The following is a 24,310-nucleotide window of genomic DNA, read 5'->3' as shown; positions in this document are numbered from 1 at the left end:
CAACCAAGCAGCCAAACAATCACCAGCCTGAGGTCTCCGAGGTTTTGTGCTGCCTGTTTGGACTTACTCTTATTTTTAACCCAGGGCGCATCCCTAGGCTCAAGCTGAGGCTTAGGGTGCAAACTATGCTCCCCAGCCACACTTCCAGTCGGCACACTGTCACCAGAGGTTGGGGGAGGGGCGCAGATGAGAGGCAGACCGCACACCTGTGCCTCCCCGAGAGCCAAATGGCCCGCCTGCCCCTCGCCCCCGACAGATGACGCAGAGCAGTTTACTCAGGTGCCAGAACAGGGAGCGAGGCGGCGGAGCGGTAGCCAAGGAGACCAGAAGCAGTTGCCAGAGAAATGCAGCGCTGAGCACCGAGGCTTTGGGGGGGGGGGGGGTTGCGCGTGGGGGAGGGGAGTCCCCGCCCCCCGCTGCGCTTCCAGAAGCGCCCCCGGGCTTCCCAGCGCTGTCACGAAGGCTGCGGCACTTCGTGGTGCTCCCGGAAGGCACGTGCAGAGGGCCGAGGCCTGCAAGGCGCACCGGGCTGGCTGCCTGCGCCAGGGCTGCCTCGGCCTCCCGGGGGCCCCGGGGCAGCACTGGGCACCCTCACGGAGCCTCTGGCCGGGCCCGGGCACCCCGCGAACAGGCTACTAAGTCAGAAGCGACTGAATGACATACAAGACCCACTCCAGGAAGCCGCCCAGGAAGCAAGTGACGCACCCAAAGGTGAGTGACCTGTCCTTGGTCCGGGTCCCCACCACCCCAGTGGGGCTCAGGGCTGGCCCAGGCCTTCCTGGCCCGCTACCCCCGCAGCTGCAGCTCCACCAAACCTGAGGCCGGGGCGGAGTCCGCACCCCTTTGTCCCAAGTTGGTGCACCCGGCCCGGAGCTGGACTGACCAGAGAAGGGCAAAACCAGGACCGCATGCACAGATCCTCTCGCCAGGCCGCCGGATCAGGAAGGCTGAAGCAGATGCGGCCTACGCTCCCTCCTTGGCGGCGCAGCCTCCACGTCTGCACCTCCGCCGGCCAGGGCCAGCAGGACCCACCTCAGAGCCGCCGCCTCAGGCCTCCCCCGCGCGAAGTCCTGGTGCACGTGCCCGGCCACCCACCCGCGAGCGACCCCACCTAGCTGACCCCGCCCCCAGAACGCGGCTCCCGCACAGTCGAACGTGTGAAGCCACGTGACCCACGGGGCTGGGGAAGCCGGACCGCACGAGGGGCATGATCCCTCCGCCTTAAAGGAGCCGCGCCCGCTGCCGTCGTGGCGCCCTCCAGGCAGCGTAGGCCCGGCGCCGGGGAGTCGCTGCCGCCCGTAGCCCCGCCCCACCCGGGCCGCCCACCCCCGCCGCCCCCTGGGTACGAACGAGGCTCGCGGGGGGCGCTGCGAAGCGCGTGAGCTCCCTGCGCCGGCGGCTTCGGGTCTCACGTGCGACGGCTGCGGGAGATGGAAGTGTTCCCGGCGCCGAGGCGCCCCTCCGTCCGGTGGGCTCCCGTCTGGACATACACTTGAGGCCACCGGGAGCCGCAGCGCAGCCTGGAGGCCCCACCGGCCACCCCCGGAGGGCCGCGGCGCCTTTAAGCCCAAAGGCCCTGAGTCACGAGGAGGCTCCCTGCCCCCTCGCCACACGCCCCTCCACGAGGCCCCACGCCCGCGGGCACGTGACCCGCGCCCCGCCCGGGACTCGCGCTCACGGAGCCGGGGGGAGCGGGGAGGAGGGGGCCGCCGAGCCGGCCGAGGCTGCGCGCGGACCGTTAGCTGCCGCGGCCGGGACCGCGCCCCGCCCAGCCCCGCCCCGGCGGGCGGCAGGCGGCGGCGGGCGGCTCTTACCAGCGGGAACGCCATGGGGCCGGCGTGGCCCTGCGGGACAGACGGGCCGGCCAGCGGGCGGCGGGCCGGCGCGCCGAGGGACGCGCAGACACGTGGGCACTATTTTTGCAGCGAGCCGCGCACAGCGCCGCGCCCTGGGCCGCTTATAAAGCCCCCGTGGAGCGCCCCCCCCCCCCCCGCCGGCCGGATGCGAAGCACCTGTGTCGGCCCCGCCCGGGCCCCCGCCCCCGCCGCCCCGCCCCTCCCGGCAGGGCCGGCCGAGGGCTCAGCCGCCCACCCGGAGCCGGGCTCCTGGACGGAGGCGGCCGCTGCCAGCGCCCGGGAGCCCAGAGGCCCACGCCCGAGCGCGCCACTCACCCAGTGACCCTGCTCAAGTCACTTACCTCCTCTCGGCCTCACTCTCCGCACCCCGTACGCATAGGGCGCGACTTACAAGACCCTGCGACGCGGCCGAAGTGCTTAGTCAGCAGAGCCCCGTGTCCCTGCTCCTGTTCTTCCAAGGACCCTTCCAGGGCGGGGGCCAGCCGCCCTGGCCAGTGCCCTAGCCTTTGCCTCTGCCCCCCAGGACTCTTAGATCTGCTGCTCCGTGTGCTGGAATGGCCCGTGTGCTGGAAAGGGGGACGTGTTGGGGTTTCCCAAAGTTCCAAAGACACCAGGGGTCCTCTCTGGACCGTAGTTTCCTGGGGAAACCGCTTCCGACGCTCCTGCCCTACTGTAATAGGAAGCTTCAGGGAGAGGGGACAAGGGACAGGGCGGGGATCACGGGACAAGAGACACCACTGTGGTCCTGGCTGTTGTCAGGAAAGGCGACCTGGGGTGGTTGGCTCAGGAGCGGCCCGGAAGCCCCAGGCAAGCGCAGAGGCGGAGAGGGCCTTCCAGGCGGGAGACCAAGCAAAGGCGGCGAGGGAGGATTGAACAGAGCGGCTCAATCCGACCGGGAAGAGGATAATGCTGATACCACGGGAGGGAAGCCTGGGCCCAGTCTGTGAAGGGCCTTTATTTTGCAGACAGCAGGGAACTATTAAGAATTGTCAACAGGAGGGGCGCCTGGGTGGCTCGACGGGTTGAGCCGCTGCCTTCGGCTCGGGTCATGATCTCAGGGTCCTGGGATCGAGCCCCGCGTCGGGCTCTCTGCTCGGTGGGGAGCCTGCTTCTTCCTCTCTCCCTGCTTGCCTCTCTGCCTACTTGTGGTCTCTCTCTGTCAAATGAATAAATAAAATCTTAAAAAAAAAAAAAAAGAATTGTCAACAGGAGAATGGCCGTATCAGGTCTCGTAAAATGTTACTGGACACTTAGTAGAGGCTGGGAAGAAATAAGGGACTGGAGCGAGGAGAGGGACCAGCGTTTGTAGGGCATTACTAAGTGATGTACATGGGTTAGCTCATCATTATAACACTAGTTATAAAGCATTTATTATGCACAAGCCTTCTCCTGGCCATTGGGAAAACAGGACTGCTGCCTTTCCTGGCAGGCTGGTGAGGCTGGCCTGGATCTAATGGCCAGGGCCGGGGTGGGCGGGTAACTTCAGGTCTCTGTGGAAGGAGAGGAAGTCAGTGGGCTTATCTACTGTTTCAGGAGGATTAAGGAGAGAAGGTGGCCAGGATAAGAACAGATGGGAGTACAAGTCCACAGGAAGACTCAGAGTGACAATGAAGTTGGCTGGTCTCCATTCAGAAGAATGTCCTCATGCAGGGAGCTTCCTTGTGTTGCCCGGGTCATGGGCAGAGAGGGTGATGCTGCAGGGGAAGGGCAAGAGGGGGTCTTGGCACCCCCTACCCATCAACTATTCTGACCTCTTTCTGCCTAGCCATCTGCCCTCCTCCTCACGCTGGGCCATTCCAGCCACCCAGAAAACCATACCTCATGGTTCAGCTTCACTGGAACCCTCCTTCAGGGGTTCCTTCCTGGGGCCCTTCCTTTTTGGGGAACAGCCCACCTCCCCCCCAAGGCTTACTCTGGCGCACAGCATAGTACAGCTGCTCCAAAGTGGTGTATCTTGCTTGTCTTCTTGGGGGTGCAACCTGGACACCTGTAGCCCAGAAGCCACCTGAGGGTGAAAGCACAGAGAAGGCCCAGGCACACGGAAAGGGCCAGTGTCGGATAGATGCCATGCCAAAATAAGGTCCCAGCCTAGCCAGACCTTTCAAGACAACCTCGGTTGTCTTGGGTTTTTTCAAGGTGAAATCTTCTTAATTTTAAATTTGGTCACTAATTCAAATTTTAAGAGCAAAGCCCCGTATATCCAGGGGCCCCATGCAGCCCTTTTGCTGCAAACTTGTGTACATCCTTCCTTCTTGACCCAAAGCTGAGCAAGATAAGAATCTGAAACCTGGGGCGCCTGGGTGGCTCAGTGGGTTAGGCTGCTGCCTTCGGCTCAGGTCGTGATCTCAGGGTCCTGGGATCGAGTCCCGCATCGGGCTCTCTGCTCAGCGGAGAGCCTGCTTCCCTCTCTCTCTCTCTCTCTGCCTGCCTCTCTGTCTACTTGTGATCTCTCTCTGTCAAATAAATAAATAAAATCTTAAAAAAAAAAAAAAAGAATCTGAAACCTGGAATAGTGCCCAAGGGAGTAGGTATCTGGGAACTCTTTCATATTTTAAAACCCCTAACCATAAGAAAATGAAGGTGTCTTTCAGGTGACTTGGAACAGAAGTTGCTGCTGCCTAAAATCCCTCTTCCTACACTTGCTGGCACAGTGGTAACAGCTGATCTTCACTGAGCACTTACTACATGCATGGCAGAGTTTAAGTGTTTTACCTGTGTTTGATGAGAAAACTGAAGCTCAAATGAAAAGAGGGAAGTACCTAGCCCAAGGATTCCCAGCTAGAAATAGAGGAGTGGGAACTCAAACTCAGATGGTCTTCTTGCTTCAGAGCCTTGACCAGATAAGAACAAAACTTCCGGCACCCTTATGTGTGCAGTTCTTTCTGACTGACCCCAGAGCTCAATGCAGATGGTGAAGGATGGAGTGGCTGAGTCAAAATGCAGTCATGGCCTCAGGTGTGGCCATGCCCCTTTGCTCCTTGCCCTCACTTGGCCATGCCTGCAGATAGAACAGGAAGAACAGTACTTCTGACTAGAAGGTGTCCACAATCCACAGGGTACGGTGTGGAAAACAGCAGAGGTGGAGATATTAAATGACTCGGTCTAGTCCCGACAGCTGGTCACTGGCAGAAGTAGCAGGAACAAATAGGAAGCATTATCCATTCTCAGAGTCAACAAACAGCCTTTGAGCCCAGCTATGCCTGGCACCGTCTCTGCAGTCAAGCTCCAGATTTGCAATACAGGTTTAAATGCAACGGTAATTCCCTGGACTAAGTTTTAAATGCATGTACGAGGAGGACAGGAGGAACCCATGTAGTTGTGTATGTGCTCAGGTGTTCAGTACTTCTACAGCAAGCAGCTGAAAAAAGAAAAGACAGTGTGGGGAGGAAATAATTTTCCTGGTTGAAAAAGATCAGAAGAGGGATTGACTTAAGAACTCAAGACCACAAGGTAAAGTAGGTACACAGTCTCTCCTAGACTTTTCCTAAGCTCTGTGAAGAAGAAACCATGTTCTTTTGTTTGTCTTTTAAAGTGGGATTAAAAGTGTGAATCAGATCCACCTTGCATCATACACAAATGTAAATTTAAAGTGGGTTGAAGGTGTAAATGTGAAAGGCACTACTTGGAAAAGTTTCAGAAGAAAATATTAGAATATTTTGTTACCTCAGAGTGTGGGTGAATTTTGTAAATCAGAAACAAAAAGCACAGGACATAAAGGAAGATTGATAAATTTGGCCACATGGAAATTTAAAGCTTTGATTTAACAAAAGATCTTTAAAATTTGAAAAAAAACAAGTCATAAACTGGGAGAAGATATTTGCAATGTGAGATATAGAAAGGACTGGTTTCCAGAATACATAAGAACTTCTACAATCCATGAGGAAAAGAGACAACCCTATAGAAAAATGGGCAAAAGATGGGAACAGGCAATTGACAGAAGCAGAAAAAACCAAATGACCAACAAACATAGCATTAGATGTGTACCCTCAGCAATAACTGGGAAATGCAAATAAAACCACAGGAGAGACCATTCACAACTCTCACACAGACAAAATGGAAGTCTCACTTTCCCAGTAGCAGGATCACTGCCACTGAGGGTATAAATTGGCTCCCCCATTCTAGTTTTTTTTTTTTTATTTTACTTTTATTTTCTACATGTTTTAAATTGGGGGAAAATACATATAATATGGAATGCACAAATCTTAAATGTTCAGCTCAATAATTTTTTTACCTACATATATACCCAGGCAACTGTCACCTATATCAAGGCATAGAATCCTTCCAGAACCCCACAGGATTCCATCATGCTTCTTCCCACTTCATACCTCCCTCCTTGAGGTAACTATTATTCTTACTCATTTCCTGACCTCCATTCTGCCTGTTGTAGAACTTCACATAAACATCTGGCTTCTTCCATTCAACATGGACCCACGCATGTTGTTGCCTGTGGCAACAGTTCAGTCTTCTTCTTGTTAAGCCGTATTCCATTATGCGGACGTACCAAATTTGCTTCTCCATCCTCCTGTTGCTTGGTATTGGAATTGTTTCCAGTCTGGGGACTCTTGTGAGCCAAGGTACCACGAAATTCTTGATGTGAATTACAGCTGCTCTGCCAATGCTGTTTAAGTTGCACATGTTTATACTCTGTGACCCAGCAATTCTAATCTTAGGGTAATATGTTAGAGAAACCTTTGCATATGTTAAAGGAGGCCTGAATAAAAATGCTAATAGCTGTACTATTCACAATTGCAAAAATAAAATAGCAACCTTAAATATCCACCAGCAGGAGAGTGCACCAATAAATTGTGGTAGAGTCATACAATGGAATACTATGTATAAGTAAAAGTAAATGAAATAAAGCCAGACCATGTCAGCATAGATGACTCAGAAATAATATTGAGTGAAAAAAGGAGGTAGGAGAAGACACACTTTATGGTCCCATTTATATAAAATTTTATATAAATTTTAAATTTATATTTAATAAATTTAATAAATTTAATTTAATTTATTTAATTTAATTTTAATTAATTTATTATTAAATTAATTTTTAATTAATATTTAATTGATTAATATTATTTAATTTAATTTTAATTAATTTATATTTAGTAAATTTATATTTAATAAATTTAATAAAATTTATATAAAAATTTTTTTAAGATTTTATTTGTTTATTTGACAGAGAGAGATCACAATAGACAGAGAGGCAGGCAGAGAGAGAGAGAGAGAGAGAAGCAGGCTCCCTGCTGAGCAGAGAGCCCGATGCGGGACTCGATCCCAGGACCCTGAGATCATGACCTGAGCTGAAGGCAGCGGCTTAACCCACTGAGCCACCCAGGCGCCCCTGAAATTTATATAAAATTTTAAAACAAATTTAAAATTTATATAAAATTTTAAAACGTGCAGTACACTGCTATCTCAAAGTATATATATATATATTATATCATTTAGGGGCATATCCATATGTAGTATAAGTACAGAAAAAAATGCATCAATCAACAGAAAATTCTAAATAGTGGTTTACTTCAGGTGAGGCGGGAAGAGCTTGTGAAATGAGTACAAAGGGTATTGCCTAAATCAGTAAGTGCTTTGGTCCTTAAGCCTGGGAATCAGGACAATAGCCGTGGTTATGTTATATTCTTTATCACAGTTTTTTAGAGAAATAAGGGTCGGAGATCTTTAAAGGCAGTGGTGTGCCGGCAGATGCCTGACAATAGGCTGTTGGAAGGGAAGTCTTCTGCAGTAACCACCTAGTTCTGCGACGTGAATATTCCCACCACAGCTGATTCCCAGCCACCAGTGCGACACCACCTGGCTCAGAATTCCTGGAGGCATGGCGGTCGGGGCTCTAAGCCAGCACAAGCCCGCTCCAGCACACCGCGCGCACTGAGTGTGGGAGCCAAGTGCTTGCAAAGCCAGAGCCTGGGGGCCAGGCCCCGCTCTGAGGACTTTCCCCCCGCTGTGGGTCTGGGGCTGGATGGTATTAATTTGTGGCTGTAAAGCTAACAGCTCGAAACAATGACACGTATCACCTTGCACAATCTCTGCAAGTCAGGAATCCAAGAATGACTCTGCTGGGTGGCTCCAGCCTGGGATCCCTCCTGAGGCTGCAGCTGAGCTGGGGACCAGAACTGCAGTCATTGGAAGCTTTGCCTGGAGCTGCAGTTCTGCTCCTTAGTTCACTCAGGTGGCCCCTGGCAAAGCCTCCGTTCTTTTTTCGCATAGACCCCTCCATAGGACTGCTGGCTTTAGCTCAAGACATGCCACCCAGCCCTCTCCAGAGCAAATGACCAGATGGAGAAAGAAAAAGACTGGGGCGGAAGTACAGTGACTTTTATAACATCTCAGAAAGGAGATACTGTTACTTCTGCAATATTCCACTGTTCACACCCATCAAGCCTGATGAGCGGCCCAAGGCCGCAGATGGGAAGCAGCAGGGATCCCCATGTACGGTCCTGGAGGTCAGTTGCCACATCGATCACAATGGAAGCTGAGGGCTGACTGTCCCGAGATGCTGGAGAAAGGGTTAGAGATACCCAGAGTCTCAGGAAGAAGAGCAACGGGAGAACTCAGGAGGCCATGGCCTTTGTTTCCAGCAAAGGAAAAAGACATGATTCGGAATTTACTTGAAAGAATGCAGCTACCATTGTCAGAATCCTGAGGCCTCCATCTTGCCTCGTCCTAGGGGTATCCCCTCTCCCAACCTCACCTCTCCTTGCCTTCCCTCCGCAGGTGCAGATGCTGGCTTCTGATACATAAAAGCCTACATCGAGGTCACCTTGCCCAGGCCCTCAAGAGTTCCTTCTTCTGCAGAGCTGCTCCCTCATGTTCTCCCTCAGTTAAAACAAGGCAATCCTGCTAATTTCCACGCACCCCACCCTGCTACAGGGGTTGCTGGTGCCCTAGTGGCCCCAGAGACCAGCACATGCCACCATGCCGCCATTGCCAGACATGAGTCCGTCCCGGCTGCCTGGGATCCCACTTCCAACTGGAGTTGGATGTCAGATAGCTTCAAAGCTCCATGATCTCTGAGTGAAATAAAACACTGCACAAGGGGTGGGGGGTGTCCTCACACTCAGCTTCTCGTTTACATGGGTGGTTCATTCTATGAAAACTTGGGGAACTGCATACTTGTCATTTGTACAATTTTCAATATGAATATTATACTTAATTTTTAAATAGTATTTTTAAAGTCTTTTTAAAAAAAATATTTTACTTATTTATCTAAGAGAGAGAGAAAGCAAGAGACAGAACACAAGCAGAAGGGCAGAGGGAGCAGCAGGCTCCCTGCTGGACAGGGAGCCCGATGCGGGACTCAATCCCAGGATCCTGGGATCATGACCTGAGCCGAAGGCAGAAGCTTAACCAACTGAGCCAGACACAGACCCAGGCATCTGGGGTCTTCCCAGAAGATAAGACAAGCATTCTGTCTGAGCTCTTGCCAACCTCTGTTCTCTAGGTACCACGGGGAAGCCGAGGAGTGTTTCTGTTCAAGCAGCATCTCGGAGAGGAAGATCTGAAAAGTGGCTACAGCTGGAGGACTCTTGGCACCAGGATAAGAAGTGGTGGGATGTTCAGGGAGTATGGGCACCCCCAGCATTGCTCACCCTCCTCGGGACGGTTCCAGGCCCAGCTGTGAGGCCTCAGTGACACCACAGCATCCTCCGCAGTAATGGGGCAGTAAGGATAGGAGCTCCTAATGGCCAGGGTCCAACAGTGCAGCCCTAAGTGCTTTCTTGATAGATGAGTGGGGTGGGGGTTGGGGGAGATAAAGGGCTCAGACCACTTTCTAGTAGAAAATCCAAGACACTGTGTCCTGCTCTTACCCCCTCGTTCTCCATAGCCCACCCTGGGCTTCACCCTTCCAGGTACTCTCGTTCACTGTCCTTCTCTTGACCCTGGGAGACAGGACTGAGCAGGCAGTTAGAGAAGGAAGACCCAGACCACCGCCTTGAGGACCCCAGTCCATGAGCACCCTGCCCCAGCTCTCCCGCACACACCCGACTCCACCGCCGGTTGTAGGCTGATGGGGTCAGACAGGATCTCCGGGGCTGGGCAGGCCTTCTGTGGTTCACAGCCTTGTCCCGGTGGCCAGTGGTCCTAGCTTTGTCACCACAGTACCTAAGACACGTCAGCTACTCAGTCACCGAGGAGGAAGAAAGGACCCAGGCAGGCCTCCCCCCACCCCCACCAAGCCCTGGCATGTTGAGCTAGAGTAGAGACGGGGGTGACCGAGCAGGCCATGAACTTGGGTCAGCAAGTCTCAGGCAAGCAGCTGGTGGTGAGGATCCTGGCTGTCCAGAGGCCAGGCCCTCTTGTGGGTCAGCGTTTTCCTGCTTTCCCTTCCTTGCCCAGTCAGACCAGGGCTGCCCTGTCACACTGAGTTATACATGCAACCCCTTTGATCTGCAGGCTATGCTAGGAGGTGACCCCAAAATGCCCAGAAGGTTCTGAACTAGCATAGGGCTTGTCCCATGCTGGGCGGGGGTCCCAGCATGGGCACAGCCTCGTGGTGTCTTCCTTGATGTCACTGGATAGGGATATCTGTATCCTCTGTAGATAGATCCGCCCCCGGCCCTGGCGGCTGGCGGGTTGCTGCAGCCTGGCTGGAACCTGAAGCCTTGCCCGGGCTCGACTCTGAAGCCGTGCTGGGCTGGGCTGGGCTCCGGTTCCCAGGCCCTCTCTGCGTTTACGGGGCTCTGACCCGTAGAGACCCATGGTCAGGCTCGGACCGCACTCAGACCTCCTGGGTCTGCCGAAATGCTCTGCCCTGGGGGCGCATTCTGCCCGCCTTCAACCCCCCACCTCCTCCTCCCGCAGCTGTCCCTGCACAGCGGCAGAACAGAACGCTAAGAGCACTTCCTAGGCTGCGCTGCGGTCTGGTCCCGGGCCCTCCATGAATCCCCAGCCCTGGGCCGGCTTCCTGCTAAGGGGGCAGCATGAAATCCAGGAAGCCTGAGCCCAGGCCCCTGAGGCCCTGGGGACAAAGCAGCACCACAGGTTCAGTGACAAAATATAGGGTATGACACAGGTTGGAAAGAAGGGTGTTCTGGGGGAGACGGACATCCCCCAGCCCCCACAGGTCTGGGCAGCTCCCCGCACTGTGTGCTGGGCGGGCCCTTCTCACCCTGGCAGAGACCCACTCAGTCCCAGGGGCTCGGGGAAGGTGTGGCCAGGGACCTAGGCTCTTGGGAGACCTGGGCTGGGCCAAGGACTGGAGCAGCCACTCCCTTCCCCTGGCAAAGGTTTGCTCTCCCTAGACCATCCCCTCAGCCCAGACCCGGCCCCTTCCCCCTCCTGGCTTGGAGGCTGCCACGTCTGCCAGCTCCAGCTGCACTGCCTGCCTGCCCGGGCTCCTCCCTCTCCTGGCCAGCTGCCCAGGCACACCTCGCTCTCCTCCTCCCTGCCTCTCCCCTGACACCAGCACAAGAACCATTTTCTCATGAAGGTCTGAGACTGCTAAGCCCACAGCCTGGGACATGCTCTGGAGAAAGCAGCCCCGGGGCCGGGACCAACGTTCTAGCATGCCGAGTCTCACTCGGGATTGGATCCCAGGGCCCTTCCTGAGAGGCTGTGGGAATCTGGGCTGCGAGCTCCTTGAGGGAGGTTGGGGGAGATGCCTGACACACTTCTGGTTCCAACAGACTCCGTTCTGGGGCCTTTGTTGCAAAGTACAGGTCAGCAAAGAATTCTCTGATGGTCCCCGTTCAGTGCCTTGGGAACCGCGCTTACCTTCTTATGCTGCGGGCGCTGCTGATTCGAGACAGGAGAGCAGGCTGACCTCTCCGTCTGCCCTTGACTGGCCGATCAGTCCTATTGCCAAACCTACAGTGACACCGTGATTCCAGGGAGACCGTGGGGCTCCAGCTGCTGTCTAGAGCCATGGAGCCCAGTGCGTCCCCAGAGACAGAGGCAAGGGTGTCCCCTGGCAGTGCCTTTGTCCTCCTTCCCCGAGAGGAGGCCACACCTGCTACACCTGTCTCTCTCTCCTACACCTGTCTCTCCCCTGCAGAGACCTGTCAGAGACGCCTCAGGGGCAAGGCGGCGGGGAGGGAGGACCAAGGGTCTAGAGCCTCAGTCACGGAGGAGGACCGGGGGCTGAGGCGTCTCCTCTCAAACCATCGTTTGAGTGTGTTTTCCTTGTAACCCTGGCAGTCAACGTGTTCTGGGGGGAAAGCCTTCCAAAGTCAAAACCAGGGTTTGGATAACACTGCGCCGGCCCCTTTGGGGCAGGGATAGGTCACGATACAAATTGGCACAGTAAAGTCCCTGAGAAGGCCTGTGGGAAATAAACTTGTTTTGTTTAAATCCATTATTCCTAGGGCGCCTGGGTGGCTCAGTGGGTTGAGCCGCTGCCTTGGGCTCAGGTCATGATCTCAGGGTCCTGGGATCGAGCCCCGCATCGGACTCTACTCAGCAGGGAGCCTGCTTCCCCCCTCTCTCTCTGCCTGCCTCTCTGCCTGCTTGTGATCTCTGTCAAATAAATAAAATCTTTAAATCCATTATTCCTAAACTTGATCATAGACTCACGCCACATCCGGAAGCCTCGTCCCAGCTGCAGAGGCCATCCGTCTTCACTGCTCAAGTGTGTCCACGGAGCAATTTCAGTCCCCGGGGCTCCGTGAGAAAGGGGCTCTCTCCTGCAGACGCCGACTGGAATTTGTGGGGTGATCGGACACAGGGCTGTTTGGGAACACTGCTGTACCTCTCCTGCTCCCGCCCCTCCATGACGGCTGGTTGGGTCAGCTCCCCAGCCGGGCAGGGGCCCCACTGCCGACACAGTCCGCACCCCACGCCAATGTCGGGGAGTCCCCCACGTTAGCGGTCTTTCCCCAAGGGCCCATGAGGGAAAGCCATGGGGACTGACAGTGACCAGAGAGGCCTCGCTTCTGCAGAGCCTGCTAGCAAGGACAGGGAGATCTTCCAGCTCGGTCCCCCACCCCTGCCTGGAGTTCTCTTCCACACACATGCCTGGAGACTCAGGGAGGGTCACCCTGGAGTCTGGCCAGAGTCACCTATGGGAGTGAGTCCCAACCTTCCCTAGAAAGTCAGCGATGATCATTCCCAAGAGTCATGCGGCCACTCAGAGCAGCTCGTCCCCGTCCCCCTCAGACAGAGCCCAGAAGGAGGGAAAGCTGAGGCAGCATATAGGGAGAAGCCTTTTTATTGGGATTCTGCTAGACACACAGTTGCAGAAAGCCGGGAAGACAAGGGCGCAGTCAGGGGCTCCCCCTGCACAGAGCATGTGGAACCCGTGGGGAGGGGCATTATGGGGGGGCATTATGGGGGAGAGGGGCTGGGAATGACCAGAGGGCAACAGCTCCACCACCCCCAGCCTTGATGCTATCTGGCATGAGGAATCTGCTAGGAGAGAGAGAAGAAGAAAAGAAAGAGAGAGAATGAAGGATGGGGGCTAGCAGCCCAGGTGCCACAAGGGAGAGATGAGCAGGGCTGAGAACTCCCGGCCCGCGGGCATCACTGGGTCAGAGCCTGCACCACGTCCTTCACCAGCATGGTGCCAATCACCATCTTCTCGCTGTTGACGGTCAGCTGCGCAGCCCCCGAGGGCCGGGCGTCCAGGGTCAGCAGGACCAGGCTCCCGCTGGTCAGCGTCCTGCCTGCAAATCTGGGGTGAGGGCAGAGGCGGGGGCTCAGCCTCGTGGCCTGGGGCCCTCCTGCAGAGCAGGCCTGCCCAGAGCCCATCTTGTCCCCTCTGCTGGTGGCCGCTACCTGTACTCGTCAGAGGTCCCACAAGGGACACGACCCAGGTTGGCAACGGTAGTCACTTTCTGCACCACGACGTGGTCACTGCGACAGCTGTCTGGCAGCGTGAGCTTCTCTGTGATCTCACTCATGCCTGTCAGCTTTCCTGGGGGGGGCAAAGGTCACGGTGAGGGCAGAGGCCATGCTGGGTCCAGAGGCTGGCACCTGGGTCTGTCCGAGCACCCTCAACTGAGATCCCCGCAGGCTGGACAGGTCTCAGGCTAAAAGCGGGTCTGAATCCCTCAGACTCAAGGAGGGGCTACTTCTGTCCTGGACTGCACCCCGCCTCAGGAAGCCAGCCTCCCCACCCCGAGCTCTAGCCATGCTGCTGACCAAAGATGGATCTGGCCCTTCCCCACCATCAGACTTCTGGACTACCCGCCCCTTGGGAGGAAGAGCCCGTGGACCTGGTGGCCAGTCAGCTCGAAGCAGTGTCCTCCACCTCAGCCCCCACACGCTCTGGTCTTTCCTGGCTGGCCCTCCGAGTTCAGGTCCCTCCCAGCTCTAGAAAGCTGAGTCCCCACAAACAGATCGCTGGTGGCTGTTACACTCTTGGTCAAGGCACAGGTCCTCAGCGGACAGGCCAGAGTACAGTGGTCACGTGAGGCTCTGAGATGGACTTCTCATGTCACCTGCAGCACGAGCTCCGGACCCCTGGGCATTCACAGCACCCCACAACCCCTCACTCTGCAGGCCAGAGCTCTCCTCTCCACTCACACACTCAGTGAGTATGTGACCTCCACACACGGCCAGCTGTGTGACCTCCTGCCGCCTTCCCTGCAGCCCCTCTGTCTTCCCTCTGCTGCTTCCCCCATTCTTCTCCTTTTGAGAATGGCCCTCCCTTTCCTGCTGCTCCCATCCCCTTCCTTCTGGAGTGATGACATTTCCGTGCCTCTGTACCTTTACTCTCCCTGTGGCCAGGTGTCCAAGTCCTTAAAAAGTCCTCTCTGTCATGCTATTGCTGTGTCTCCCTCCCCATTTATGGCCAAAGTCCTCCCAAGAGGGCTCCATTGCCTCAAGCCCTGGTCTCCTCCCACCCACTGCAGTTGGCCTCTGTCCCCTCTTTGCAATGACCTGCTCTCAGATGGGGGCAGCAGCCACCTATCGTGTGGAGCAGAAGGTCTTGGGTCATCCTGGCCTGTAGCCATGCCACCCCAGGACAGACCTCCCCGGGGTCTCCTTCTGCCTCTTGCTCTGTTCCTTCTCTTATCCCTCCCCTCTTTCTCCTGAAGAATGCAGGTTTTCCTCAAGGACGCTCCCTGGCCTCACCTTCCCACCCACCTCTCTCCCAGGGACATGTGGCTCATTCACAGCTCCAGCTCTCACCTCGGCTCCTGACTCCAGCTGAGAGGTGTTTCCGGGGCACAGACCCACACCTGTGGTCGCTTACCAAAGGGCCAGCTCCCGAACATGCCCCGTGCACCTCACCATCAGCTCATCTGGAACCAACCACACTCCTCCCTCCTCCCCTGCCGAGCCCATTCCTCCTCCTTTGGCATCAGGGGTTGGGCAAATTTCAGTCAGCAAGCCAAATCCAGCCCACGGCCCAGGATGTATTTTATATTTTTTACGTGTCGGGGGTGGGGGGGGGGCAAAAAAAAAAATCAAAAGCTTAATATTTCACGACATATGAAAATTATGTGAAATTCAAATTTCAGTGTCCATAAATAGAATTTTATTGGAACATAGCCACACTCATTCATTTACGCGTTATCTGTGGCTGTTCTGTGTTAACAGCAGAGTTGAGTCATTGAGCAGAGATCACGTGGCCCACAAAGCCTAGAACATTTGCTTTCTGGCCCATCACGGGAAAAGGCTGCTGACTCCTGGCCTAGGCAAGGGCACTGCCATTCTCCCTGCCCACCCTGCCATCCGTGTACACCTCCCTCTTCTCCTTCTCAGGGCAGCGAGCAGCCCTCAGCTGCCCCCTGCCCAGCACCACTCCCTGCCCCAGCCCTGCAATGCCTTTGCCAGGGTGCTCATCCCGGTCCTCAACCTCTCTCACCAGATCCAGTGCAACAGCCTTATACACGGTGACAAGATTTAGGGCCAAGGTCACACACTGAGGGAGTGGTGGGGTCAGAATACCCAGCCAGGGCTCACAAAGCCCCAAGCTTCTCCCCAAGCTGTACTGCCTCTTTGCCTGCTGCAGGATCTCCCGGGGCGGTCCCAGCTGCTGGTGCTGCCGGATTCCCCTTGCTGAAGCCAAGGTCCCTTGGTCCATTCCTCAGGGACCTGGTCCCTTCCTCAGACACCTTCGGGGACCCACCATGGCTAGGAAAATGAGGTCTACAGTCCTAATCTCCCTCACAGTGCTGGTGGACCTGGTAACTTTGGCGACCCCTTCCAGCTTCCAAATTCTGGGACTGAAATCCTGTAGCACAGCAACCCAGGCATCCAGAAACTAGAGCAGACCTTTCCTTTTCAGTTTTGTTCTGACTACCCCTCTGTGCTATGGACTGCTGAGCCCCAAACCAAACTCTCCTCTCTTCCTGGTAACTTTCCCTGACACGTACTCATGATATTTCCCCCAAGCTGGAATGCAGGCCTAGAATTTTCTGCCTGGCTGAGCCCCCTCCCTCCAAAGCCTCACTGATGGGCCCCACCCTCCGTGAAGCCTCTGCTCTGAGGCTCTGCCTGAAGCTGGGGAGGCTCCTCCAGCATGAGGCACTGTGGATGACTGAGCCCCTCCCCGTCCACCCCAGGGAGCACTCACCCTGTTCCTTCTTGAACTCATTCTCGCTCATGAACACGGGAGCCATCAGCTCCCCGACAGGTGGCTGAATGGAGACATAGAACTGCCGGGTTTGGGTACTGCGAAGGTGGGAGGAGACAGAGGGAGAGGAAATGAGGCCGGAGTCCTGCTCCTCACCTCCCACTTTGCCCGAAGGCAGCAAGAGAGCAAGAGAGAAGATCTGAGGGCCTGGGATGGCTTCCAGACCAGGAAGCGCATGACATATCCCTGCAGTTCTGCTCCCTCCCCTCCCCATCCTCCGCCCTGCCCCACCATGAGTTAGATACTCACCACAGCTGGAAGTTGGCTGCCTGGGTTGAATCACAGAAATTAATGCCCATTACAGCAGTAGCAGATTCTCCAGGTGCCAGGGACTCTGCGGGTATGAGGCAGAGAAAGGGAGAGGGGGGGACACCATCACCTAATAGGTCTGGAACCCATCACTGCCAGAGCTGACCACCCCACCATGCACTCCTGACCTTCTGGGTCCCTGGCAGATGGTTCCTGGTTTTCTCCTTAAATCTAAACCCTCTCCCTCCCCCTTCCCCCATTTAAGTCCGTCCTGAAATCACCAAGGCCTCAAGCACCTTCTGGCCTGATGCAGATTTGCACCCCCCCTGATTGCACCAGTCATCTTGTCTACCAGGGCGTGATCACATCAGATGCCCTCTCTGAGCCCTCACAGCCTGGCCCGGCACGGAGGGCACCAGCAGCCACAGAAAGACTGACTCTGCCCAGGAGCCTCCTTCTCCACCACGTCCAAGGCCCTCCGTACCGATTTCAGGGAACTCCTGGATGCTGAGGCCGGCAGGCAGTTTGGGGGTGCCCACGTGCAGGCCCTTGATGGGGGTTTCAGAGCTGTTGGAGAAGTGGATGTGCACAGACACCATGTGGGGGTCCCCCGAGAAAGGCTGGCGGCTGAAGGTGTAGTCCACAGCCAGCCCCTCGCCAGCTACACGGTGTAGCAGCTCCTGCCTCCCGGCACCTGACGCTGGACTCAGCAGCTGGAGGGGAGGAGGGCCCGTGTGGAAGTGAACAAGGAGAGGGCCTGTCCCCACGTTGCCCTCACCTAGGGTCATCGAGCAGTGGAGACTCAAGGCTATCCCCTACATCTCACCCCCACACACAAATCCACACTTGAGGATGCACCACAGATGTGTCCCTGTCCCAGAGTCCCTCCCCCATCCCACTCACCGAGGGCACCAGTGGGGAGTCTGTGAGTGTCAGGCCCTCCAGGTCAGTAGCCAGACTGGTGGACACAATCGTAGGGGGAGATACAGGCTGGACACTGGGCGGGGTGACTGTGGGAGGAGATGAGGAAGGCTATGAGGGAGAGGCAAGGTGGAACTGGCTTGGGTTGAGTAGAGAGCACAGAGCTCAGGGAGCACAGAGTTCAGCACCACGGACAGCGACGCTCAGGGCCGCCTCGGGGCTCCCTGTAGTGGTTTTCGCTCCACACCTGGGGAGGTTGTCCTGCTGCCCTCTCAAACCCAGGAATGTGTTCTGTCTCCTTCTCTTACCCTGGAGATCTGAGGAACCTAATCCAGAGCTCCCATCGACCTTCTTAAGCCACCCTCCCGAGGTCTCCTTCCCCTGCTATTTCTACTACCCAAACTCACAGTCCTCTAGGTCAAGCAGGGAGATCTCCTTGGCCACTGGGGCACTTTTGCCACTGGGAGGCTGAAAGAGAAAAATGGGATGCGGGTGCGGGAAGAGAGAACCTGGCCTGTTGTGGCTTGGATAGGTGATACCATGGTCTGTTCTAGATGGCACGGAGATGACTGGGCCTGGCCCAGGACATGGGAAAGGCTCTGGCCCAGGTGCCCACTGCCCCGCCTCCGGGCCCAAGGCTCTCACTGTTTTTTTCCGCCAAGAGGCAGGTTCCACCTGCTCCTCCTCTGTCTCTGACGTCCTCTCAGACTCGGAGGAGCTACTGCTGGAGTCACTGCCCTCATCTGAAGATGAACCATCTCCTTGTCCCTCAGCCACCTTCTTCCTCTTCTTGGTCTTCCTCTTCCCACCTTCCTCCTCACTCTGTTCACTGAAGGAGGGGGGGGGCAAGTAGGGCTCAGGCCCAGCCTGGACACCTCTCCTTGCCTCCCAGAAGAGCAGGAGAAGCCCAGGAAAGTGGGAGGGAGGAGAGGGGAGTCAAGCCAGTGGAGGCCACATGTGGGTTCCTGTGCCTGTGCCTGGGCCCCTGGCCCCAGACTGCTTCTCCACATTGCCCCTGTGAGGGGGCAGGCCCAGCACAGAGACCCCTGCAGCCAGCCACAGCAGCCATCATGGGAGTGGACTGGAGGTTTGCAGGCCCCACCAGATCAGGAGGAAGCTCGGGAGCTCTTAGAAGAGTGGCTAAGGCTGAGCATTCCCCCTTGTTTTCCAGAGGAGACCCCCTGAACCCCACCAGCCACCTGGCTGGCTCCCCTCTTACCTCTCACTGCTCCTCCCTTTCTCCTCCTCCTGGTCTTCACTATCAGACTCGCTGCTGGACTCCCCGGAGCCACTCTCACCGCTGCTCTTGCTGTCCGAGGCGCTCTCGGACTCGGGGTCTGTGGAGGAGCCGGCTCAGGGCCCCTCCCTGTATGCAGACCCCCTTGGGTCCAGAACAGGTGCCCTGGGATCCCACCATGACTCAGCAGGGAAGCTGCACCCCCCGAGGTTCCCCGGGCCCCAGACGTCACCCGGACCAGGACACAGATGAACTCGAAAGTGACGTGCCACCCCCTGGGCCCACCCACAGACATACAGGTCCAGGCACGCAGCTGCACAACCCCCTGCATATGTGAAACCATGTGGATCACACACGTGGCCAGGGGCATGGTACCCCATCTCTGTTGATCTCCTTACCACTGTCTGCAGACTCTGTGGGGCCTGACTCCCCCTCAGAGTCCGAGTAGAAGGGCTTCTCCTTCTCCTTCCTCTTTTCTCGATTTGAGCACTTGGTCCATTCAGGTACCTGGAAATGGGGGTGGGGCGAGAGGAGCATCGAATAATGGTTGGGGCGGAGGAAGGGAAGCGCGAGGTTTCTACCTCGCACCCTGCCCTCCTTGGTCCAGTCTCCAAGAGAGAAAAATGGGGAGGGGAGGGGATGCTGCTGACGCAGGGAGAACTGTGAACCGAGAAGTAGGGTACAGCACACCAGGGGAAGGGGAGGGGCTGCACGGGGTGTGGGGAGAGAGCACGGCACACGGGCAGGGGGACCTCCGTGTATTCGCCCAACAGGCCCACGTGGGTCTTGATAAGGGAGAGATCTTCTTCCTGCATGTGGGGAGGGCGTCAGGAGGGCCAGGCCAGCACTGCCGGGCGCTCTGCCACCTGTGCCGCCCCCTGCCCCTCAAACACACAGTCCGGCCTTCACCCCCACTGACCTCCACATTTCGCACAGATGGGTCTGGAGCTTCCTCTGGCCAGTCTGGGAGCTCCTGGTAGCCTGTGGCCTTGGCATTGAGCAGGTGGGACAGTGAGCCCAGCTGGAAGTGGTCCCGGTCTGGGGGGGAGGGTTAGAGGTGAGGGCAGGAGGAGGTATTAGGAAATGCCCTGGGGGAGTTATCTCCCAGGTGGGGTGGACAGCTGGATCCCCCCAGCTAGGCATGTGTAAGCAGTGGCTGTGTCCTGTTAGGGACTTCCAGCCAGAAGTTAGGACCTCATGCCAGGAGATAAGGTTGTCTGGCCTGACTAGAGCACGGGCTGAGGGATGGGGCTGGTGGGATTGTGGAGGAGGGCGGAGGGGGGGCGGGAGGGGGCTCCAGGCCCAGAGATGCTGCTGGCCCATCTGCTTGATTCTGTCTGGGGGGAGGCAGACACATGAGTGGGGCTTCTCTTCTGGGGCAATGGGGTCTGTGTGCCTCAGCACAGCCAGGCTTGGGCAGAGGCCTGGTTGGTATGAGGATAGCAACTGTGAGGAAGAGGCTGGCCAGGCTGGGTCAAGGGGGAGGAAGAAGACATGCCTGGTCAGGCTCTGGACCCCATGGGGAGGGTGTGCAGTCAGAATGGGAGTGGGAAGGAGTCAGGGCCAGAGGCCCAGCCTGTGGTATCCGGAGGGTAATGCAGAGAGGGGGTGCTGTCGGGAAGGAGAAAGGAACCTCCTCTTTCCTGAGAGATTTTAAAATCTGTCCCCTCCTGGGGATGGGGGTCTGGCAATTCTCCAGAAGTCCTGATGTCTGGCTAAGACTGGAAACTCAGGGGCCCGGGCCGGGTCTGGGGTCCTGACCAATTCCTCCCCCTCCCGCAGGAGATCACCCTTGATTTCAGCTCCCACCTTTGAAGGATGACTCCAAGACGGGGGCTGGTTTGGGTGCCAGGAAGAGCTTCTTGGCATGGCGGCTGAGGGCCCCCCCCTGCTCTGACGGGACGATCAGCTGCCGTGTGAAGCGCGCTCGGTCACGGATGTCATAGTTCTGGTCGTACTTGGCCAGACTCAGCACGTACTGGGTCAGCAACTTGGTCTGGGGGACGAGAGTGGGGACACGGGGGTGGGCGGGCCCTGCAGCAGATTCCGCAGGCCAACACCTGCAGCCCGCTCGCACCTCCCCCACTCGCTGCTCTACCGTTCTGTGCTTCCCCTCAAGCCCCTGGCCCTACTCCTGACCCCAGCTCCGACAACTGCTGTGCCCCGCAGAAGAGGTCGCCCTTTTATAATCTCTTCCCTCTGGGCCGTGGGCTCCATTATTCCTCAGTCTGGGGGTCCCCCTGTCCCAGACCCAGCTCCTGCCATGCCTACTCCAGCCCGGGCCAGCCTCTTTACTATGGGGTACCAGGGTGAGTGTGGGGGGCACAGGGGGATCCCCTTGGCAGGGGCTGTCCTCATGTCCCGTTGACCCACACAGTACATTCTGAGCAGCTCAGAGTCGCAGAGGCTGTGAGCTCCCACAGAAGGTTCCGATGAGATGAGAGCAAACTGGGGCTGCAGAAGGCCTATGGGGTCCGTGGAGGCAGCCGCATCCCAGGACCCCAGATCTTGATTTCTGCCTTGATCCCGGCCTTCTCGGCCCTGCGTTTACAGCATGACAGGCAGCCAACGTCCTTCAGGGAGGCCTTCCAGCACCGTGTGCTGTGTAAGGTGCTTCATACGCTCTCATGAAACATCCCCCTTCCAGAGGAGCAGCAGAGTCAGAAGCGACTCCTTTCAGATTAAGGAGTCAGTCAGGCTGCTTCTAGGCCCGGGCTCGCCAGAGCCGGCCATCCACGGGCTTCCCTGCACCACCTCCCTGCTGCCATGAGGCTGCTGCCCGCCCCCGGGTCTCCACTGCTTACGAGCAAGACAAAACCACCAAGTACACAGATCTTGTGCCCCCACAGCCAGAGCGCCCGGGCAGCAGGAAGCAGCGGAGGGAGTCTAGAACCCAGTCGGGTCTTCCTGATGTTGACGGGCATCCAGCCGAGGACATGGCTAACTCAGGTGACCAAGAGGGAGTGTCAGAAAGATGTCCATGAGGGGTAGAACCCCCAGCTGCTGGCCGAGAATCAGAGCCACTGCTGTGGCAAAGCTAGAGAGCCACTGTGACTCTCTTGTACCTACGACACAGCCCATAGGGACGTCGGTGGCCTCACCTTCCACTCAGTCCCTTCCAGCAGTACAGCGCCTACAACACTGTTCCCATCACAGGTAAGTACTCTCAGCGCCAGATGCCCCAGCACACCTTGCAGTGGCCCTCATCACAGACCTTCCCTGCCCTGGGCCAGACATCGTCTGACCAGTCACGTCCGGTCGATGCCCTTATCAACATGGTCCACTCTCAAGATGCTGCTGATTCCCTTTACAGACATCCCAGCTGGCCGACCAGACTCTCTCCCTCCCCAAGTCCTTGCCTAGTTCCGGAAAGAAGTGGAAAGAAGTATTAAGGGTGGGGCGCCTGGGGGGCTCAGTGGGTTAAGCCTCAGCCTTCAGCTCGGGTCATGATCCCAGGGTCCTGGGATCGAGCCCCGCATCGGGCTCTCTGCTCGGCGGGGAGCCTGCCTACCCCTCTCTCTCTGCCTGCCTCTCTGCCTACTTTGATCTCTGTCTGTCAAATAAATAAATAAAATCTTAAAAAAAAAAAAAAAGGAAAGAAGAAGTGTTAAGGGTTTGGATCCCTCTGTCCGCAGCCTTAACTGCACATCAACAACCAACACAGGAAGGGCCTGGTTCACTCCCCACTTGTCACTGCAGGATTTGCTTAGAACAATTCACTACCCTTCCCCACCCCAAGGACCCACCAGAAATCCTAGCATCCAGTCGACACCACCAAGACCCTCCCCTCGCTCAGCCAGGATGTGCAGGATTCACGGGCAGCTCAAGAGGCCCAGGAGACCTGCTTCAGTGCACCAAGAATGGAACGAGGTTCCCACGGACCAGCAGGCTCCAGCTTCCGGGGGAAGACTTTTAAGTGGGGAACATGGACCCCTTTTTGAGAACCAATGTCAACGCACCCGCTGCCTTGGAACCACCTGTTAAATCACACTGGGACACTGGTTCTTCAAAATACGAAAGCAAAATATATCCTGACCTCACATATAAAAACAAGCTCTAGATGGCTGTGGCACACACATTGTAAGGTCCTCCTGCACAGTCCCTGCCTCCTGCTGCTCACGCCTTCACGTAATCGTCTTGCCGTGAGTGTGGGCAAGACCCGAAACTCGCTTCTGACCAACAGGCTAGGGCAAAGGTCATGGGGGTAAAACATAATTCTGTGATTAAGTTTCATTATATAAACCTTGCTCTGGAGACTTTTTTTTCCTGGTGACCTGGAAGAAATAAGCAGCCGTGTAGGGAGACCCCCTTGGCAAGGAACTGAGGGTGGTCTCTCGAACAGGGGGCAGTCTCCAGCCAACAGCCAGAAAGAAGCCGAGGCCTCGGTCCCACCATCCCAAGGCACTGCATCTAAGCACCAACCAGGCCAACCTAGAAGAGAACGCTTCCCTGCAGAGCGCCGGACGGGAGCCCAGCCCTCAGTGGCATCTCGGGGCAGTCTTGCACACGACCCAGTGAAGCTGCGCCTTGACTCCCGACCCGCAGAACTGTGAGAAAATACCCACACTGTCTTAAGTCCCTGGGTTTATGGTAACTTGTGACACATCAAGAGAAAAACTACTATGATGGATCGGAAAATACAAAAATCTAAATCTAGAGAAGATATAGGTGGGATTTTTAATTGATCTGTGAACAGGGAAACAATTTTCTAAATATGAAGGCACTGGAAGGAAAGAGAAATGAAAGTTAGGATACTGAACGAGATAGGGATGTGTAACTTTTGGATGACTACACATAGGTACCAGAAATGTTTTTTTAAGAGCTAAAGAAATAGAAGATCAAAAGGGATCTTTTCTAAGTGGCAGACCTATGGCTAACTTATATTTTTAATTACTATTTTTCTGGGTTTTCCAAATGGGTTATAATAATCATGCATGACCTTTATGATACATTAAAAAAAAGTTACCTTTTGTTTTTTTTTTTAATTCTGCAGAACTCTATCAAAATTTTCCATCCACGGTAGAGGCCAGATTCTGGCTCCCACCACGCTCCTAGCAGACCCTCCTCCCACACATCTCAGCCAGCAAATCAAAAGCAAACTCACTGCTGAAAGTTGCCCCAGGTGTCAGACCCCAGGTGCTGTAAGGACCACCTACACAGGGCTGAGGCCCGCAGCCCTCTGTCAGTACCTCTATTATCAGAGCTTTTGTGGCCTCTGGCCCGGAGCCTGATTACCTGCTGAGGCTTATGAGGCACAGCTATGTCCAGCCCCTTGGCCTAGGCCAGGACCCGGCATGTGCTAGAGATCAGTAAGTAGGGGGTGGCTGGGATTGCTGTGGCCCATGGCAGGCCCAGAATGTCACCCATGGTACTGGGAGGGGGAAGCATCACCACCGTTTTGTACAAATATCCATATGCACACCCACACCTCTTCCTTCCCGGTATGCCAACAATTCTCTTTCCTCCAGCACTCTGAGAATAGGCTGGGAAGAAAAGAAGTGGAAAACGGGA

At 56.1% G+C, this 24,310-nt stretch overlaps 2 protein-coding genes, 1 long non-coding RNA gene and 1 pseudogene across 12 annotated transcripts in view; 2 read left to right on the top strand and 2 right to left on the bottom strand.

Moving 5' to 3' along the window:
* CPEB1 (cytoplasmic polyadenylation element binding protein 1) overlaps positions 1-1,933 on the bottom strand; it is a 92,329-nt gene extending 90,396 nt beyond the window's left edge. For 3 of the 9 annotated variants that reach the window (XM_047737565.1, XM_047737566.1, XM_047737572.1), the window contains exon 1: positions 1,351-1,606. In XM_047737565.1, the coding sequence (XP_047593521.1) occupies positions 1,351-1,488 (138 nt within the window). In that variant the 5' untranslated portion in view covers positions 1,489-1,606. The other 6 variants (XM_047737567.1, XM_047737568.1, XM_047737571.1 and 3 more) reach the window with 5 other exon arrangements.
* LOC125104751 (uncharacterized) lies at positions 127-12,281 on the top strand (annotated as a pseudogene).
* A 102-nt stretch (positions 12,282-12,383) lies between these two features.
* Positions 12,384-15,457, top strand: LOC125105484 (uncharacterized). The gene is made up of 3 exons (XR_007128914.1): positions 12,384-12,474; positions 14,255-14,340; positions 14,909-15,457. It is a non-coding gene; the product is annotated as an uncharacterized LOC125105484 (long non-coding RNA).
* The window catches only part of AP3B2 (adaptor related protein complex 3 subunit beta 2), a 29,261-nt gene continuing 17,952 nt past the window's right edge, over positions 13,002-24,310 (bottom strand). The window contains exons 15-27 of one of the 2 annotated variants that reach the window (XM_047739015.1): positions 20,609-20,795; positions 19,719-19,837; positions 19,552-19,608; positions 19,198-19,306; positions 18,782-18,899; positions 18,208-18,391; positions 17,970-18,030; positions 17,545-17,651; positions 17,126-17,354; positions 16,642-16,726; positions 16,333-16,430; positions 13,584-13,722; positions 13,002-13,479 (exon numbers count right to left, since the gene is read on the bottom strand). In XM_047739015.1, coding sequence (XP_047594971.1) covers positions 13,329-13,479; positions 13,584-13,722; positions 16,333-16,430; positions 16,642-16,726; positions 17,126-17,354; positions 17,545-17,651; positions 17,970-18,030; positions 18,208-18,391; positions 18,782-18,899; positions 19,198-19,306; positions 19,552-19,608; positions 19,719-19,837; positions 20,609-20,795 — 1,644 coding nt within the window. In that variant the 3' untranslated portion in view covers positions 13,002-13,328. The remainder of the gene's footprint in view (positions 13,480-13,583; positions 13,723-16,332; positions 16,431-16,641; positions 16,727-17,125; positions 17,355-17,544; positions 17,652-17,969; positions 18,031-18,207; positions 18,392-18,781; positions 18,900-19,197; positions 19,307-19,551; positions 19,609-19,718; positions 19,838-20,608; positions 20,796-24,310) is intronic. The other variant, XM_047739016.1, reaches the window with a different exon arrangement.

This window comes from Lutra lutra, chromosome 7 (genome assembly GCF_902655055.1).
Source record: "Lutra lutra chromosome 7, mLutLut1.2, whole genome shotgun sequence".
Lineage (NCBI taxonomy): Eukaryota > Metazoa > Chordata > Mammalia > Carnivora > Mustelidae > Lutra > Lutra lutra.
Note: the sequence above shows the minus strand (reverse complement) of the source record. Positions and strands in the feature narration are given on the sequence as shown.